At 44.2% G+C, this 15,486-nt stretch overlaps 1 protein-coding gene and 1 long non-coding RNA gene across 17 annotated transcripts in view; one reads left to right on the top strand and one right to left on the bottom strand.

The window, feature by feature from the left end:
• Positions 1-13,140, top strand: part of MICAL3 (microtubule associated monooxygenase, calponin and LIM domain containing 3) — a 158,881-nt gene extending 145,741 nt beyond the window's left edge. For 13 of the 16 annotated variants that reach the window (XM_064421319.1, XM_064421310.1, XM_064421315.1 and 10 more), the window contains 4 exons: positions 4,328-4,393; positions 6,796-6,895; positions 7,890-7,963; positions 8,048-13,140. In XM_064421319.1, the coding sequence (XP_064277389.1) occupies positions 4,328-4,393; positions 6,796-6,895; positions 7,890-7,963; positions 8,048-8,232 (425 nt within the window). In that variant the 3' untranslated portion in view covers positions 8,233-13,140. The remainder of the gene's footprint in view (positions 1-4,327; positions 4,394-6,795; positions 6,896-7,889; positions 7,964-8,047) is intronic. The other 3 variants (XM_064421320.1, XM_064421308.1, XM_064421305.1) reach the window with 1 other exon arrangement.
• LOC135301088 (uncharacterized) lies at positions 882-8,052 on the bottom strand. The gene is made up of 2 exons (XR_010362820.1): positions 3,678-8,052; positions 882-3,106 (listed from the first exon to the last, which is right to left on the bottom strand). It is a non-coding gene; the product is annotated as an uncharacterized LOC135301088 (long non-coding RNA).
• Positions 13,141-15,486: the final 2,346 nt, after the last annotated feature.

Genomic DNA, 15,486 nt, shown 5'->3' with positions numbered 1-15,486 from the left:
AAAGTGGTTCAGTTTGCATGGCAATCTGGTTCTCTGTGAGTTTTCCCCAGGTTTCTTCTAGTGATTGTACAGTACTGATATTGAGTTTGACCCAGATTTAATAAACTGTGATGTGCTTGTGGGACATTTGTCAAAATCCTTGCTCTCAGCCTGCAGTTCTGTGGATGCTGTTCTCCAAGAGTTGGTTTTCTGTATCCCAGGTTTTTAACAACGCTGCTGTTGAACAACTTCACCAAATAGTAAAGTTAGCATGCTTTTTTTTTTTTTTTCAGTACTTGGGTTTCTGATCATAACCTGATCTACTTAAGGGTGGAAAAGAGGACATTCACTATGATCAGTGCCCTTTCGCTTACTGATCTCCTTTGGACTGATCCATATGTTAAGCACTGGTTTAAAATCAGAGCTTTCAGTATTCCTGATAAATAAAGGGATGACCTTTGTTAGCAGAATAAGTTCCCAAAGTGTCATGCTTGTAACTTGTGAGGGCAAGTGCCACAGAACTGAGATTGGCCCTGAGCTGGATTTCCTGTCCAGTGTTGTTGTTTTCCAAATCACTGTGATTAGCCAACAATATAGAATTCAAAGTCTTTGGATGCAAAGCTTGCAAATGATGTGATCCCACTTGGTTGGTGATATATCTGTTCAAGTAAATTTAACTTGCAATGACTCACCACTTCTCGGAAATCAGCACAGTTCTCATATCAAAAAAACAGAGGCAAACAGTGAAGGGGATCAGTGTGAGCTGTAGCTTGGGGATAATGGGGTCTGCCTCCCCAAAATCTGTGCAGTGCTTTCTTCATCCTGATCAATCATTTTGGCTACTGGGCTTGTAATTGTGAAGAAGTGTTATGGAACTGGAGAGGAAAAGGACAAAACCAGTCTGAAGATTTGCTTTTTAATCAACAGGTAAATAAAGATTAGAAAAGAATGCAACAGTCCAATGTAGCTTCTGTAACAAAGAGCAATGTGCAGTGAAAATGAACATAGTGGCTGTACAATTTCTGGTCCTTGTTCTGAAGAGATTCTGAAGCTATGGTATTTATTCTTCACCTGGCTCTTGGTTTCCACCACTGTAGCAAAGTCTGCAATCTCTCAAGAGTACTGTGACAAACAAGGTCATTCTTGTGGCTTTTTTACAGAAGCAAAGTAATTCCAGTCACTTCATTAATGAGATGTGTCTGGTGTGCAAGGCAGAGCTTCTGCATCTTGAGAATGTTCAGAACTCCTTTCCTTAATAAGCTGCAGCTCCTGCCTCCAAACCGTGCTCTGGCTTGCCTGCAGCTTGGACTGCTTTACAAGGCTTTACACAAAACAAGAGTAGGCTCGTGGCACTGAAAGGCAGCAACTAGTGACTAACACAGTCTCTTGGCAGCTTTACCCCTCTGGTGAAAATAAAGGTAATTTTCTATCCAGAGGCTACAGCCACAGCTGGCAGCACAAGAGGAACCTAGGAAGGGAAGGTCACAGAAATGTTTTTTCTCTTGCCTTTCAGCTCCTTCCAAAGAAACTGCTTCAGTGGGTGTTGCTGCTGCCAGGACTCTTTCCATGTTGTGGGTGAATACCTGTGTCAGTATATTTTTGATGGTGAAGGAGACTTAAACAGAAAGGGAGGTTAGGTTTGTTGGGGGTTTTTTTAATTTGCACAACAAATGGGTTTTTCCCTATTTGGCCCTGGCTCCACATCCAGAAAAAATGTCTCGCAGTGATGATCCTATTTATAATTTAATGAGACTGGGAGGTGGTGATTTCTCTTCTCTAAACAATGCAATAATATTAATAATAATAATTACAATAATACTATTTACTGTAGGATTAGTAATGGCTTTTGGAGCAGTAAGCCATAAAATAAGCTTTAGAAAACTGTGGGAAGTACGTTTTCAGGTTGCACTTTGTTCTTGCTGTTAAGGACCCTCCAATACATAAGGAAGACTTTCTAAAACCTTGCTAAACATCCTGCTTGGGACAGAAATTGTTTCTAAAGTAATTGCAATGATCACAACCTATATTCACCAATGTAATTAACTGTAATTTACATCTGGAGTAGCTGGAAAGGATCTTAATTGCAAAGGTTATGTTTATTATCTTACTGAAAAAACATGTTGACTTTTCTAGTAGTAGGACTAGTGTAGATACCATGGACTTTGTAACTTGATTCAAGGACAAATTTTCTTTGGACAAGAGTGGGAAGATAACTAAGAGCAGGGGAGGAAAGTGCAGTTGTGGGGAGTGAGCTCTGTATCAGTCAGGTGCTGTGTGATCCCTGGGGCTTTTTACTGGAGACCAAAGATGGGATCCTCTCCCAGTATCAGACCACTTGCTTACTAATGACAAAAGCTAGCAGCGTGTGGCCATTTCACAATGAGATGAATGACATTTTCACATACTGGGTATTTATTTTCAGCTCAAATATGGAAAACTGGAAGTTCCTCACCAAGTCTCTATGTGCATGGCTTGAAATGTATCAGATTCCCCCAGCCCCAGGTTCTGAATGAAATCTCAAACCCTGAAAGAAGTGGATTTTTTCCATACAGTTAAATCTCCATCTCCCTGGCCACCCTCAAAACAGTGGTTAGACCAAGTTAAGAGTATTAAAGCTTTTAGCTTAAAGAATTACTTCTGAATAAGATAGGATGGGAAATAAATATTTAACAAGTATCATACACTAAATGCTCTGCTTTGTGTGGAAGCATATTCTTCGCCATACCTTTGTGGTTTGGGGTTTTTCTTGTTTGTTTTTGCTTTTGTAACCTGATCTGTGAAATGGCAGTTGTAGGAAAAGAAGCCTTAGTATTTTTCTATTTTAAATGAAGCTGTAAAATTCAGAACAGCTGTAATTAATGTTCTGGCACTTTCTCAATGTTGTTGGTAGAGTGCTTTATTTGTAACTGTCCTATGGCCAGCTGTGGCACCTCTCCTGATGTTGCCCCTTCCTGCTTCCAGTGCAGAGGTTTCTTCTTCTGAGAAAGCTGTGCTGCTCAGTCACGGGCTTTGCAGCTGATGTGCTCTCCCTCCTGCTCCAGTGTGTCATCCATGTGCTGGTCTAGTTCTGTGATGGTCCCTTCTAAAGCCTTCCCAGTCCACTGGTACTCTAATTTTGTGGAGCTTTCTGTGAGCCGCAAACATCAAACTCTGCTGACTTCTCCAAAATGAGTGTTATTCTTACCATACTGTTGTTGTGGAGTTTATACCTTTTCCCAACACAGAAATGCCTCCTCTTTGTAAATGCAGGTGTGCCCTGAGCCCAGTTAATGTTCCATTCTGGTAGCTCTGACTTTTCAGAGTTCATCATCTCCCTGGTGCATGTTCTCCTGTAACTATTAGTGATATTGGTTCCTGCCTATTGTTTATCTCTGTATTGTTAAGTACCACTGAAAAGCAAATTCTTGGTGTTAAAGAAGCTGAACCTTTTGAGAGATGAGAAATGCTTGTCCTTCACTGGCTGATGGAAAAGATGATAAAGATTCAGTAAGTCACTGATACTAACAGGACTTGTAAGCTTTCAATTGCTTTGTGGAATGAGAATGCCAAGGGAGCGCTTTAAATTTACTGCTTTAACTCTGCAGAGTCCTCAGCTGGTCACTGCTCCCCAGACCGTGATGTGAATCACTTTATCTGTGTAAAAGCCTTTTCCCCCCTAAGCACAGCAATCCGGTGGGGTACCTGTGTACTCACCATACTTGACACAGCAGGTACTGGCAGGCTGGTTCCATGGTAATCAGATTCTCCCTGTGATGTTCCCTGTCTGAAGACATTCTATTCCATTACAAAGGACACTTTTACCATCAGTGGATGCTGCCATGGTGATAAGAGCATGGTCCTGATAGAGCTTAAGGTAGGGTGGCTGCTTACAGCTGGTGTCTTCTGCATGCAGGTGAGACTTACTGTAACCCTGCTTGAAATCTGACATTTATCAGCAGAAGTTAAATATCTCTAAATATCTCTACTCGTCCTGACATCTGAGTCACAAAGCTTTCGGTTAAAGACCTTGCACCTGGAAATGTGCATTAGGAAAAGTGCAGCAACAGTAACCTCCTGCCTGGTATTTGTACAGCTCACTAAGAGTTCACCAGTACCTCAGTCTACCTCTTACCTGTTGTCTGTGCTTACTAGGGACATTATTCATCTGTAGACTGTATCCCTTGTTTCTGCTTCTCCATTTCTTGTATTTTTTCTTTTCTTTTTCTTCTTGTGTTTCCTTTCTTTCTCACTCTTATGCTTTTTGTCCTTTGCTTGTCTTTTATTTCACCCCTTTCCTCCTCTTCCTTTCCACTTCCAACTTCCTCTTCCTCTCCTGCCTCTTCCTCTTCCTCGTTTGGTCCTATTGAAGTTGAGCCCAATGGCGGGACACCACGTCGTAGACCTCTCTCCTTCTGCCCTTGCTGTGCCCATGAAGGTAACGTAACCTCACACACCCCTGTCCTCCCTGCCCACAGCTGGGTTGTCATAGCAGCACTAGTCAGCTAGCAACCACAAGGCCCCCCAGCCCTTTTCTTGCTGTGTCCCCGAACCAGCCTTGTCTGTAGCTACCTGGTAACCAGCTTCTCTGAGCCTGTGGCAAGCTGTTAAAGGTACAGTATCCCTTTTGCTAGTCCCAGCTGGGCAAGAGAAGGTGCAGTGACTGGGAGGGACAATGGGCAGCAGCTGTGGGACCACAAGTGTCACACTGAAAAGTTTCTATTTTCATTTGGTGCCTTCAATTACTCTATTACTCCTGAAAGATGTTTGGAAGGTGGGGTAAGGGATGACAATCTGTTTCCTTAAATACAGCCTTTTAATTAGCATATAGGGCTTAAAGGAATACTGTGTCTTTATAAGGACTGATTGAAAAACATCCGTGAACTTTAAAAACCAACAGACCTTAAGTTAGACTAGTTCTCCCTCATCTGTCTTGCCGAGTGCATTCTTTAACCATCCCAAATGGAGTTTGCTGTAGAGTTTCCATTGCCAAGGCATGGGGAAGGGGTTGTTTTATGTGTGTTCATGGTGTAATTTTGCTAACCACTTATCTGCTTTCCATAGTGCTCCCTCACATCAGTTGTCAGTGCTCCCTTTCCAGTCCTCCCATTATTCCTCTACTCATTGGCTGTTTAAAAATACTTATGTATTTCATAGGTCAGTAGCATTGTGGTTTTGGCTTTTTCTTAGAGGCATTTGTTTTCTATACATCCTGGCATTGGAAAGGAAGGGGAGACTTCCCAGTGTTTTCATGGCGCCACAGCACTGGACATCTGCATGTACGGTCTCCCTCTCCTGTCGCCACGTGGGCATACTGTGCAGAGATGCTCAGAAAGGAATGCTTGGAACTGAGCAACACACTGCTATAAAGTCCTTGGAGCCAGGGGCTCTTAGGGTGGTAAATCCAGCCTGGTATTCCCTGAGGGGCTGGAATGACACAATTCCAAAGGCAGGTGAAAGGCAGCCCAAGCTGCAGCTGACTAGGAGTTGTAGGCTCTCCCTTGTGTAACTGCAGGACAGTGCTTCTGTGACATACTGAGGATGAGGCAGGGCATGGGTCTGAATTAAGTAGCCATTAATGTGGTATGGGTCTGAATTAAGTAGCCATTAACGTGGTATGGGTCTGACATAAGTAGCCATTAATGTGGTATTTGTGCTGTGTCTGTGTCGTAGAGTTTGAATAGTAAGCTTGCTGCTTGATCAATTTAGCATCAGATGGACTGTTTGAGAGCTTTTGTTCTTGATGTAGAGAGTACATATCCACAATAACAAGCAGAGACAGGGATGTTGGTTACCTTGGGATGCCTAGGTCATGTGCAGTGCAAGCTGATGGGATGCAGCAATCCAAAAGTGCTGTTGAGCTCAATTTGAGGCCTTGCTCCTGCTTCTAGTGCCACACAGGCAGGAATGTTGCCAGTGGCCTTGATGGGGTCTGATGTAAATGACAGCATTCAGATGCAGGTGGTTCAGTGTGGAATAAGTGGCCCAGACCAAGAGCTTGCCAGGAGGAGCCTCCTTGGTAAGTTCTTGTGTTTGCTAAATATCAACAGAAGGCTTTGGGAACAGCATTCTGCATTTATTCCACATGACACCTGACAGACACAAGACTCATCAGTGGACTATTGAATTAGTTTAGGAGTTTGTTTTGAAATAAAAGGACCAGCAAAGAGTTCTGTACTAGGTGGTCAAGGCCCAAGGTTTCTTTATTCTTCTTTCATATTAGCAAATGTGTCTGGGGGTTCCTTTTCTTTCTAGTGCTGGTATGCAGTACAGTAGAATTAGTTTCTGTGTTCACTGTGCAGGGGGATCTTCAAGATGAATAGATATGTGTGGCTAGGAGGAGCAGGCAGAAAAGATTTACTTAACTGTTGAAAAAAGAAGAGACAAGATGTTACTTTAGGCTAGTAAAAGAAAAACTTGAGGACATGCAATTGAAGAAAACAAAGGTAAAACACATGGAGTGGCAATTGAATCTTTTCTGATTAGCATATGTTTGAGTAGCTGGCATGAGAATCTATAAAATCCTTCTAATGAAAGGAAAAGTTAAATACTCATAGACACTGGGGCTTTCTGCAGTAAGAGTGAGGAAGAAACAAGTAATCACAAGAATATCAGAATGAAAAAAATGAAGTAGGCTCCAAAGAGAAGAGAATCCTTTTGGAGGTGACTTCCACTCAGCTGAGTGCTGTAGGCAAACTGAACGGACCCGGCTTGGGAGTGCTCTGGCAGCATCTTGCTCGGCTTTCTTTGCACATTTTGCCCCATTGTTGTTTTTGCAGTTTGGGCTTGTAAGGATTGCAGGGCGTTACCTGAAAATTTACCAGGTTTCTTTCTTGGCAGGCATGGGTAAGAAGGATGACCCCAAGCTGATGCAGGAGTGGTTCAAGCTGGTGCAGGAGAAGAATGCCTTGGTTCGCTACGAGTCTGAACTGATGATATTGTGAGTGAATGTGTTAAAAATGGGGATTTTGTCATAAATAGCAGTGGAAGATCTGTCAGTATTGACTTCCCTGTAAAGCCAGGAGGTCAGCAGCTTCTTAGGCTGAGATGGGAATCCCAATCCAATCCCTCCAAGTACATTTTAGAGGAGTGGTAGAAGAAAGAATAATATGGGTAAGAGATGAAAGTTCCAATTATTTGTGCACATGCAGAGGTACAGGTATGTGAGCCCTTCTCATGCTGTTCTGTATAAAACACATCCTGTTTGTGCAAGTGTTTTCAAGCTATGCAGAAATAACATGGGACTCCTTCTGGTTGTGGTAAAGCTGTCTTTTAAGCATAGCCAAAAGCATTGAATTCAGTCACCTTTGCCATGTGGTCCTCCTTTCTGCCTGTAGTGGGACCCCAGTGCCTCTCATGTGGGCTCAGATGGTAAAGGTGTTTTACTGTTAATGACATTGGGGGGTTTTTCGCTTCCCCCTGGTCCTGTTCCCCCCAAATTCTGTTTCAGTGAATTTCTGTGCAAATTCACTGAAATTAATTTCTGACTGTGTCAGCTCACCTCAGCAATGTGGAAGCTGATAGCCTTAGTGGCAGAAAAGTCCCAAGGTGGTGTTTGCAATGACCTGATAATGTCCTTAAGTAATAAGTAATTTGTTAATAAGTAACTTTGGTTTTAGAGTGGGAAGTAGCAGGGGATACATAGAGGCATTGCAGATTTATTTACTCTTTGACTCTGCTCTATATTTAGTTTGCTCCACTTTTGGCATTGCACTTCCTAGCTGAAGACAAAGAACTTGAAATGTTAAAAGTGCAATTAAATCTTTTAAAAATACAGTTCTATATCTTAAGTTATTGAAGAGTTGTTCCAAACAAGATTGGTAAAATGCACAGCAGATATCTAGAGAGCGAGCAGAAACTGAAAATGAATATGAAGCAACGTGTGCAGTATTTTATTACATCTGGAACTTGGATTTCTGCTTTTTTCCTTTTAGTGCTCGGGAGCTAGAACTGGAAGACAGGCAGAGTCGACTGCAGCAGGAACTCCGTGAGAGGATGGCAGTAGAAGGTGAGAGCAAAAGGGAATATTTCATGGATTGTATGTGTGTATTTCTAGCCTTGTGTATGCTGATAGCTCTTGATATCTCTGTAGATCATCTGAAGACAGATGAGGAGCTCTCGGAGGAGAAGAGGATTCTGAACGAAATGCTTGAAGTAGTGGAGCAGAGAGATTCCCTTGTGGCTCTCCTTGAGGAGCAACGGCTTCGAGAAAAAGAAGAAGACAAGGACCTGGAGGCAGTCATGCTTTCCAAAGGCTTCAGCTTGAACTGGTCCTGAGCTTAACACATTTACCTCTGCTGGTCTGCGTTGTCCAGTTGGCCTACTCTGAGTTTGCCAGAATTACATGGATAGGAAGATGTTGAAGGGGAAACCTCTGAAGGGTCCAACAGCATGCAGGGATTTGGTTTGAAGCACTCAGAAGCCTTTTGATAAGTGTGTTGGTTCCAGAAGCTTAAGTTTTACACGTCTGCAAGCCAAGTTGAAGAAATTAGTTGAGACTGTGGAGTCTCCTTGAGGTCCTGTAGGATGGACCGTATTTTGTGTGTGGTAGGAGGGAGGGGGGAATAATCCATGTGTGGGGAAGGAGGTTAAGGGAAGAAGTACCCTTAACTAGATTGGATTTAAGGCAGTCCATTCCTTTCCCATTTTTACTACACCAGTTCTAATAAAAGGGAGGGAAGTGGCAACCTTTCCTGAAAAACCACAGCAGCCTGTAGCAGTGGAGTCAGCTGTCCAAGAGAGCTCCAGAAGCCCAGGGCAACACCTTCTTTGCTTTAGTCTTCCTTCCCACCAAAGAAACCTGCAGTTGGTCCTCATGCATGGATATGAAGAAATACAAGACAGAGGAGATACTGCTATGTGTGATGGAACTCTCTGCCTCTTGGTTTTTGGAGAGAAGTGGGCATCAGTGGACTCTTTCCCTACCTTAGCCTCCTAAATCTTCTTGTGGGGAACAAGGGGAGCAGAAGAGAGAGGGAAGATGCCCATCTGCTTTGCTACACACTGGAGAGGCAGCTACTGCTGGCCTTAGTCTTCGTGGCCACAGCTCAGAGGCTGGTGGGCTTCCTTGTTCTGTTTTTATTGTGACTGTTTTGACACTGGAAAATACTGCTGTGGGACAGTGGTAAGTGTGTGCTGGGGCAGGGGTGTTCCCAGGCAGCATTCCCTGGTTATTAGGCCCCCTAAAAGGGAGAAGCCCTTAAGTGACCGAACCACCATTAAGACTTTTCAGTGTTTTTATTTTTATTTTTTTCCTCTGTATTTTGTTTTTGCACATTGGAAACAAAGCTTAAGACCTGCCTGGGCCCTCAGTCACTTTGACCCTTTTATGTCAATTAACTTATTTTTTTAATACTTGAAAGAAGATTCATTTTTGTATCTTTTAGGAAAAAAAATGGACGAGTGATGGGTGTGTGTGCCTGCTGCATCCTACAACTTCCACTTCAAAATTACTGGACGTTGTTACCTGTGGCTATTTATTAGTGTTCTTAATAATAATTTGATTGTTACACATATGTGATTGTGGAGGGAGTGTTTTAACTCTGTTAGAGAAAGACACTACTGCGGATTGGTCCCTGCTTCACAGCAAGGGCAGCCTTTATGTACCCATGGATGCATCCTGCCCTAGGAGTTTTCCTCTATGAAAAAATCCTGTGCACTCATGGAGTTTAAGAATCTATTTGTGTTCTTAGCATCCTTTTCTTCCACATCCCACATTCTCTCTTTTGGTCTAACAAACCTATATTTATTTACATTTTACATTTTTATAAGAAGAAAGCCAAAACTGTGAGGTAGAAATATCCCATATGTCTCTTCCTCACTGAAAGAGGGGATCCTCACAGTCCTGATACAGTTTGAGGGATTTTCATGAAAACAAAATCAGCACATTTCCTGCTACATCTATTGGAAGAAGCTCCTTTTGGCCCAGTTAGTGAATCTGCTGCTTTTCAGCCAGGAGGGCCCTGACCGTAACCACACGATAATTGATGAGCAGGATGTGCACTGAGCAGCTCAGCCCCGCTCCCTGTGGGACAGACTCCCTGGGCAAACGTGTCCTTAACCTATCCTGCAGAGCTGAAACAGCACCCTGCGCTGGGGATGTGTCCCCTCCTTCACATGATGTGTCCACAGGGTTTCCCTCCTTGGGATGCTGACTGTGTTCTTTTCCTGTTCAAGAAGTACCAAGGCTGCTTTCTGAAGTCTCTGAGAACGTGTCCCTTTCCCAAGCACATTTGTACAGCCTGCTGACTCTTCCAGCTGGAATTGACACTGCCGGTGCGAGGCACCCCAGCAGGGCTGAACATCCTTCAGTCTTTTGCCCTGGCACAGAAGTTTGCATGGTTTCTTGCCGTTGGCTCTCTACCTCCTTCAGAGGGCCCTCCTGTAAGCCAAGGTCTATGATTTGAATTCACCTCTGACTTGGGAGAATGCCCCAGGCTGAGGGAGAACAGGTAGGAGTGTCCATGGGGACTCTGAGCAGTGCTGGTTGCTAACTGTGGAAACCCGTGTTTTCCACCCAAAGTGTTCTCCCTTTATTCCACCTAAGGCATTACAAATTGAATCCAGATACTCGTGAAACCAAGCAGACAGACAGGCAGCTGCAGTGCTAGTTAATAACTGTGTTTAGCAAGTGGCACCTGCCATTCCAGCATTCCAGAGTGTTGGCTTTACCAGCAGGATGTCTAACAAAGAGAATTCCCTCCTGTTTGCTGGTGCAGGGCTGCTGCCCAAGTCAAACTGGCAATGGCAGTTTACACAGTCTGCATTTGAGGGGCCACTGGAAGCTAGAGTGCAGGAAGAGGGAAGAAAGGTAGAAAGTTTACTGTAAATTGTCTTGTGCAGAGAATTGACCTCAGTCCATTTTATAGTGCACTGGGTATATGGACCACATCTAACTTGTAACAAAAGGTCATTGAATGTGAGCTGTAGAACAGAAAAGAGTCCTGAAGGAGAAACACCAGATGGTTTCTTTTCCCTTTCATGCTGAGGGACATTGGCCGGATCTTTGCAATGCTGAAGAGTGAGATCACTTCAGGGTGTAATACCTTATTGCACAGAAAACCCACATATTCTAACCCTAAACTCTTTGGGTTGTGCTGAAGGCCTCCAGCAGTGGGAATGAAAACAAAGAGCTGACATCGCACACACAAATTGATCAAAAATACACAAAAGGGAATGTTAAAAGGCCTTTTTATATCAAAATGGTTGGAAAAGGCACAACTTGTTATTTGCTGTTCAGTTGCACTTTAAGAATATGACTTGCATATCAGATAGTGGGTTTTTTTACTCTCTGAATATTTTTAATTCAAATTTTGTATTTTTAAAGCTGAAGAAGGTTCTTGTGAGCACAAGATTCCTTATTTGTATCCGAATCCGAGCAGGATGTTCTAGCTCCTTGCGCTGCCCGCAGCGCGCACCCAGCCACGTGCATTCAATGACGTGTGTCCATTTCATTGTGAGGAGAGCCAAGGGACCTCAGCCCCCGAGACCTGGGCATGCAAGGGTGGCTGTCCCCTGGTGACACGGTCCTGACCCGGGGCTGTGTCCATGTGTGAGGAGAGCCAAGGGACCTCAGCTCCTGAGACCTGGGCGCACAAGGGTGGCTGTCCCCTGGTGACACGGTCCTGACCCAGGGCTGTGTCCATGTGTGACGAGAGCCAAGGGACCTCAGCTCCTGAGACCTGGGCATGCAAGAGTGGCTGTCCCCTGGTGACATGGTCCTGACCCGGGACTGGCCACTTCATCCTGGCAGCAGGTGGGAATAGGGGCGAGCTGGAGCCCGAGCCGTGTTGGCTCTGAAATGGGCACACAGGATGGGGCAAGCCCTTCAGCCCCCTGCAGGGAAGGGAGGGGAGCACCAGCTCCTGGAAGGAAATGCCCAGGAGGTAAATTGAGGTGGGGGAGTGAGGACTGCCAGAATTAATCTGCTGTTTTCACAGTACCAATTTTTTTTTAAACTGTTCTGTTCCTTTTAACCATATCTCATTAAAAGTCACAACTGGCTGTAAAATTCCGAGCTTCAGAGAACTAATGTGTGGGGAAGTGACAAGACATTTCAGCTCCAACTTTCAGACATATTCTTTCTTTCAGTTAACCAATATCCCCTGGTCTCACTAGGGCATGTTATAAACTGCATTGCTGAACATATTTTAGAGCAAACCGCAAGTTTTAAAAGTCTGTCCTTCTCTCTCTGTCTCTGCATTTTCTGTAAATATTTGTTTGTATGTAAAGGCACCAGTGGATCCTTGGGCTACCCCCATGGTCAAGAATCTGAGTTTTGTGCAATGCCTAGGCCTCTGTTAGAACACGGTGCTTGCGTAGAGCTAGTCACCACATTTGTGTGCACTCTGGTGGGTTTTAATATTTTTATACATCCTAATCCTGAACGTGATGAAGTATTCTAAGTGGTCTAGACAGCATGATCTAGAGCAGCCGGCAGTTCCCTTTTGTGAGCAGCTACACCTTGTTTGGTTAACATTCTTCTAAGATGAGTTTTCCATTAAGTGTTTACACCACACACCAGTGGATTGAGAGAGGTGTTGCGTTGTAAAATCTCCCGTGTGCAAACTGAAAAGCTGCAGTGGGAATTTCAGTTGTCACTGTCTGCAAGGAAGAGAGCTCTAAAGCATACTAAAAACCAGCCTGTATATAGTTGACAGAGAAAGAGATGGCTGGCTGTTGACCTTTGCAAAGTAACAGAGATGGGAAGCTTTCCAAAAGTTCCTGCTTTTGGATTGTCCAAGCCTGCTACCCTGCCTGTACGTGCCTGCTTGGCAGGGTGGCAGGCAGAGGAGGATGTCGCTGAAAGCAGGTGTGAAGGGGAGGATGCCACGTTCTGATGGCATTGCAGTAATTTAAATACTCTGTATCTGTGGGTGCATGCGTGTGTGTGTGAAGTCTAATCCAGGCAAAAGGAGTTGCTTTGGCATCTGCCCTTTTGTGTGAACGTGAACTCTGATATTCAGATTGTTCAAGGCTTTTACGGTTGGCATGTATGGAGCGTTAACAGAAAAGCGAATACCCTACCTGTACAAAACCAACTCTGTTCCAGCCTGTTTTCTTCTATTTGGTTGTGTTTTATCGTTTGTTTTATGCACACTTGCTTCATTGGTGTTGAGATTTTAGCACCTCAGATGGCCAACTGAACTAAAAAAAAAAAATAAAGTCATTAATTATTTTTTCTTTTTTGCTGGTGGCGCTATCATTTCTTTGCTCTGATGTCAGTTCCTTGGTTGATGATTGATGAGGACCTGAGAGGAGGTGATCTAGAGATGAATCTGGGTGTTAAAGTGCCTGGCTTCAATTACTCTTTTGCTGACTCACTCTCAGGTACTCTGAATTATGCAAAGAAATCAACAAACACCCCCAGTATCTGCATATTCTACAATGTTTCTTCACATTCTCCATGAAGTTACTATAAATAGTCAAGAAGGGATGAAGATAATATAAATTGGGCTGCAGAAACTAGGATTTCATTTTTGTAGCTGAAGCTCACTTCCTCAGGCTGCAGTACTAGCCTGAACATCCCATATCCAATGCTGGTGTAGCAGCACTGAGTAAAATATGGGGCGAATTACATTAATGTCTCGGTGCCTTTTTTTTTTTTTTCTTTAAGAAGCAGAAGTTTTACGAAGGATGATAGGGGAAATCCCAGCCGGGGAATTCCCAAACAATGTGTTTTATTTTCTTGCCCACTCAACCATTTCCAAAAACAAAGGATAAACCCTGGTGTTCCTATGGTGGCGTGATAAAAGGAAACCTATTGCTGCAGCAGGAGGGAGGACACGCCTTGGATTTCCCCTCGCCTGGAGGCCGGGTGAGCAGGCTGTGCTGCAGGTGGCAGGAATGACAGTTCTCTCGCTGCCTCATTTGTGCAGCTCAGCAGGGCAGCAGCTCCTTGAGTATGTCTCAAACCTTTCAATTCTTCCTGTTCTTTTGGTCCCTTCTCCCCCATCATAGTGGGAATAAAAATAGTAGTAGGAGAAAGCAGTGTTTTCCCAGGGATGGGGTTTTTTTTTTCTGCTGTCAAAAGACCAGTCCATGAGGATTTCTCACTTGATGCCAGAAGAAAAATGGAATGTCTGGAAAGTGACTGCTGGATGGACTGGGACACAGGAGGTTGGCTCGCATCCATAGTCTTCCAGCATGGCTTTTTAAAGTTACAGTGCAAATTTGTTAGTCCTCAATCCCGATTAGGAACAAAGACGTTCTGCTGTTTTAGCAACTGTGGATGGAACAAGGGGCCTAGGAAGAGCTTTATCTGTTGCTAGCTCGGGCAAAACCTGTGCTGCCCCTTGGAGTGCTCCTGCACAGATTAGCTGCACAATTGCACCCGTTTCAGACTCTCTAACAAGTAAACCCCATCCAGGTGGCAGCTGCTGCTTTCCTTTCCCCTCGATAATGAAAGCAGCCTTCAGAAGCCTCCGAGCCTTCCCACAGGTGGCATTCCATGCCCAGGAAGCTGCGTGTTCGCCTTGGCACAGAACCACAGCCCCTTCCGCACAGAGGTGAGGAGCAGCACGGGAGTTACCAGGGTGGGAGGAATGTTCCCTCGGCTCAGGGGGTTCATTAACAAGTGTGCAGAGCCTCTTTCTGGCAGCAGCAGATATATTTTATCTTACACAGCCCTCCTGGCTGCACTCGGCCTGGCTAAAGACAATGAATGTAACTTGTCAGGAGGAATAACTAAGGGAAAGTCATGCCTCCAACCCCTGCCATTCTGGCTTCCCTCATGTTTTTATGGTTTTTTTTTTAAGTCCTCACCATCAGTGCTGTGGCAGCAATTAGAAATTGCTGTCTACATCAGCAACTGCATTTTTAAGTCACACATATTGGAGAGTGCGACCCTGATCCTGTAAGGATTGCACCTGGCCACACATCTCTTAAGAATTCCAGCAGGTCCTGAGTGTATCTTCCTGCTTTAAATCCTAAGCATCAGAAAAATGACCCTGTAGTGGGTGACAGCGAAAGTGCTGGCATGTGGCTGCATGTCCTCCTGGAGCCACAGGGAAGAAGGGGCCTCATGCTTCAATATTTTATAAATATTACTTGAGGGATATAATGAAGAGTTGCCTCCTTCCTTAGCCTCCATCTTTTTACAAGCACTCAAAGTAAGGAACAAAAAAAAAAACCCTGCTCCAGAAAGCAGTTCTGGAAAAAGTGCTATTTTGTCTTGGCACGTTGGGAACAGTGTGAAAGCCTGTGGATATCCGGAGAGTGGATAAACTAGTATTTCCTAACCCGCTGAGTGCGTGGTGCTTTTCTGCATGTCTCCGGTGCAGAAATCACATGGCTTTCTGTAAGCAAGAGATAACATCTCTTTTTGTTGTTCACATGTTCTATATAAATATATAATCCATATTAGTCAGATACCAGAAATAAAAGGATATAAAAACCCTCACAGTGGTTTCTCAAAAAACCAAACACGCTTTGGGCAGAAGGGAGAGAGGAGGACAGTGCTGCTTGGGGCAGTGCTGACTTTGCAGGACAAAGCTAAATAATTTGAGGAAACAGAAACTTCTCTTCAGTTCC

Source organism: Passer domesticus, chromosome 5 (genome assembly GCF_036417665.1).
Source record: "Passer domesticus isolate bPasDom1 chromosome 5, bPasDom1.hap1, whole genome shotgun sequence".
In the NCBI taxonomy this organism is placed as follows: Eukaryota; Metazoa; Chordata; class Aves; order Passeriformes; family Passeridae; genus Passer; species Passer domesticus.
The sequence above is the reverse complement of the archived record's forward strand: the minus strand, read 5'-3'. Positions and strand labels throughout refer to the sequence as shown.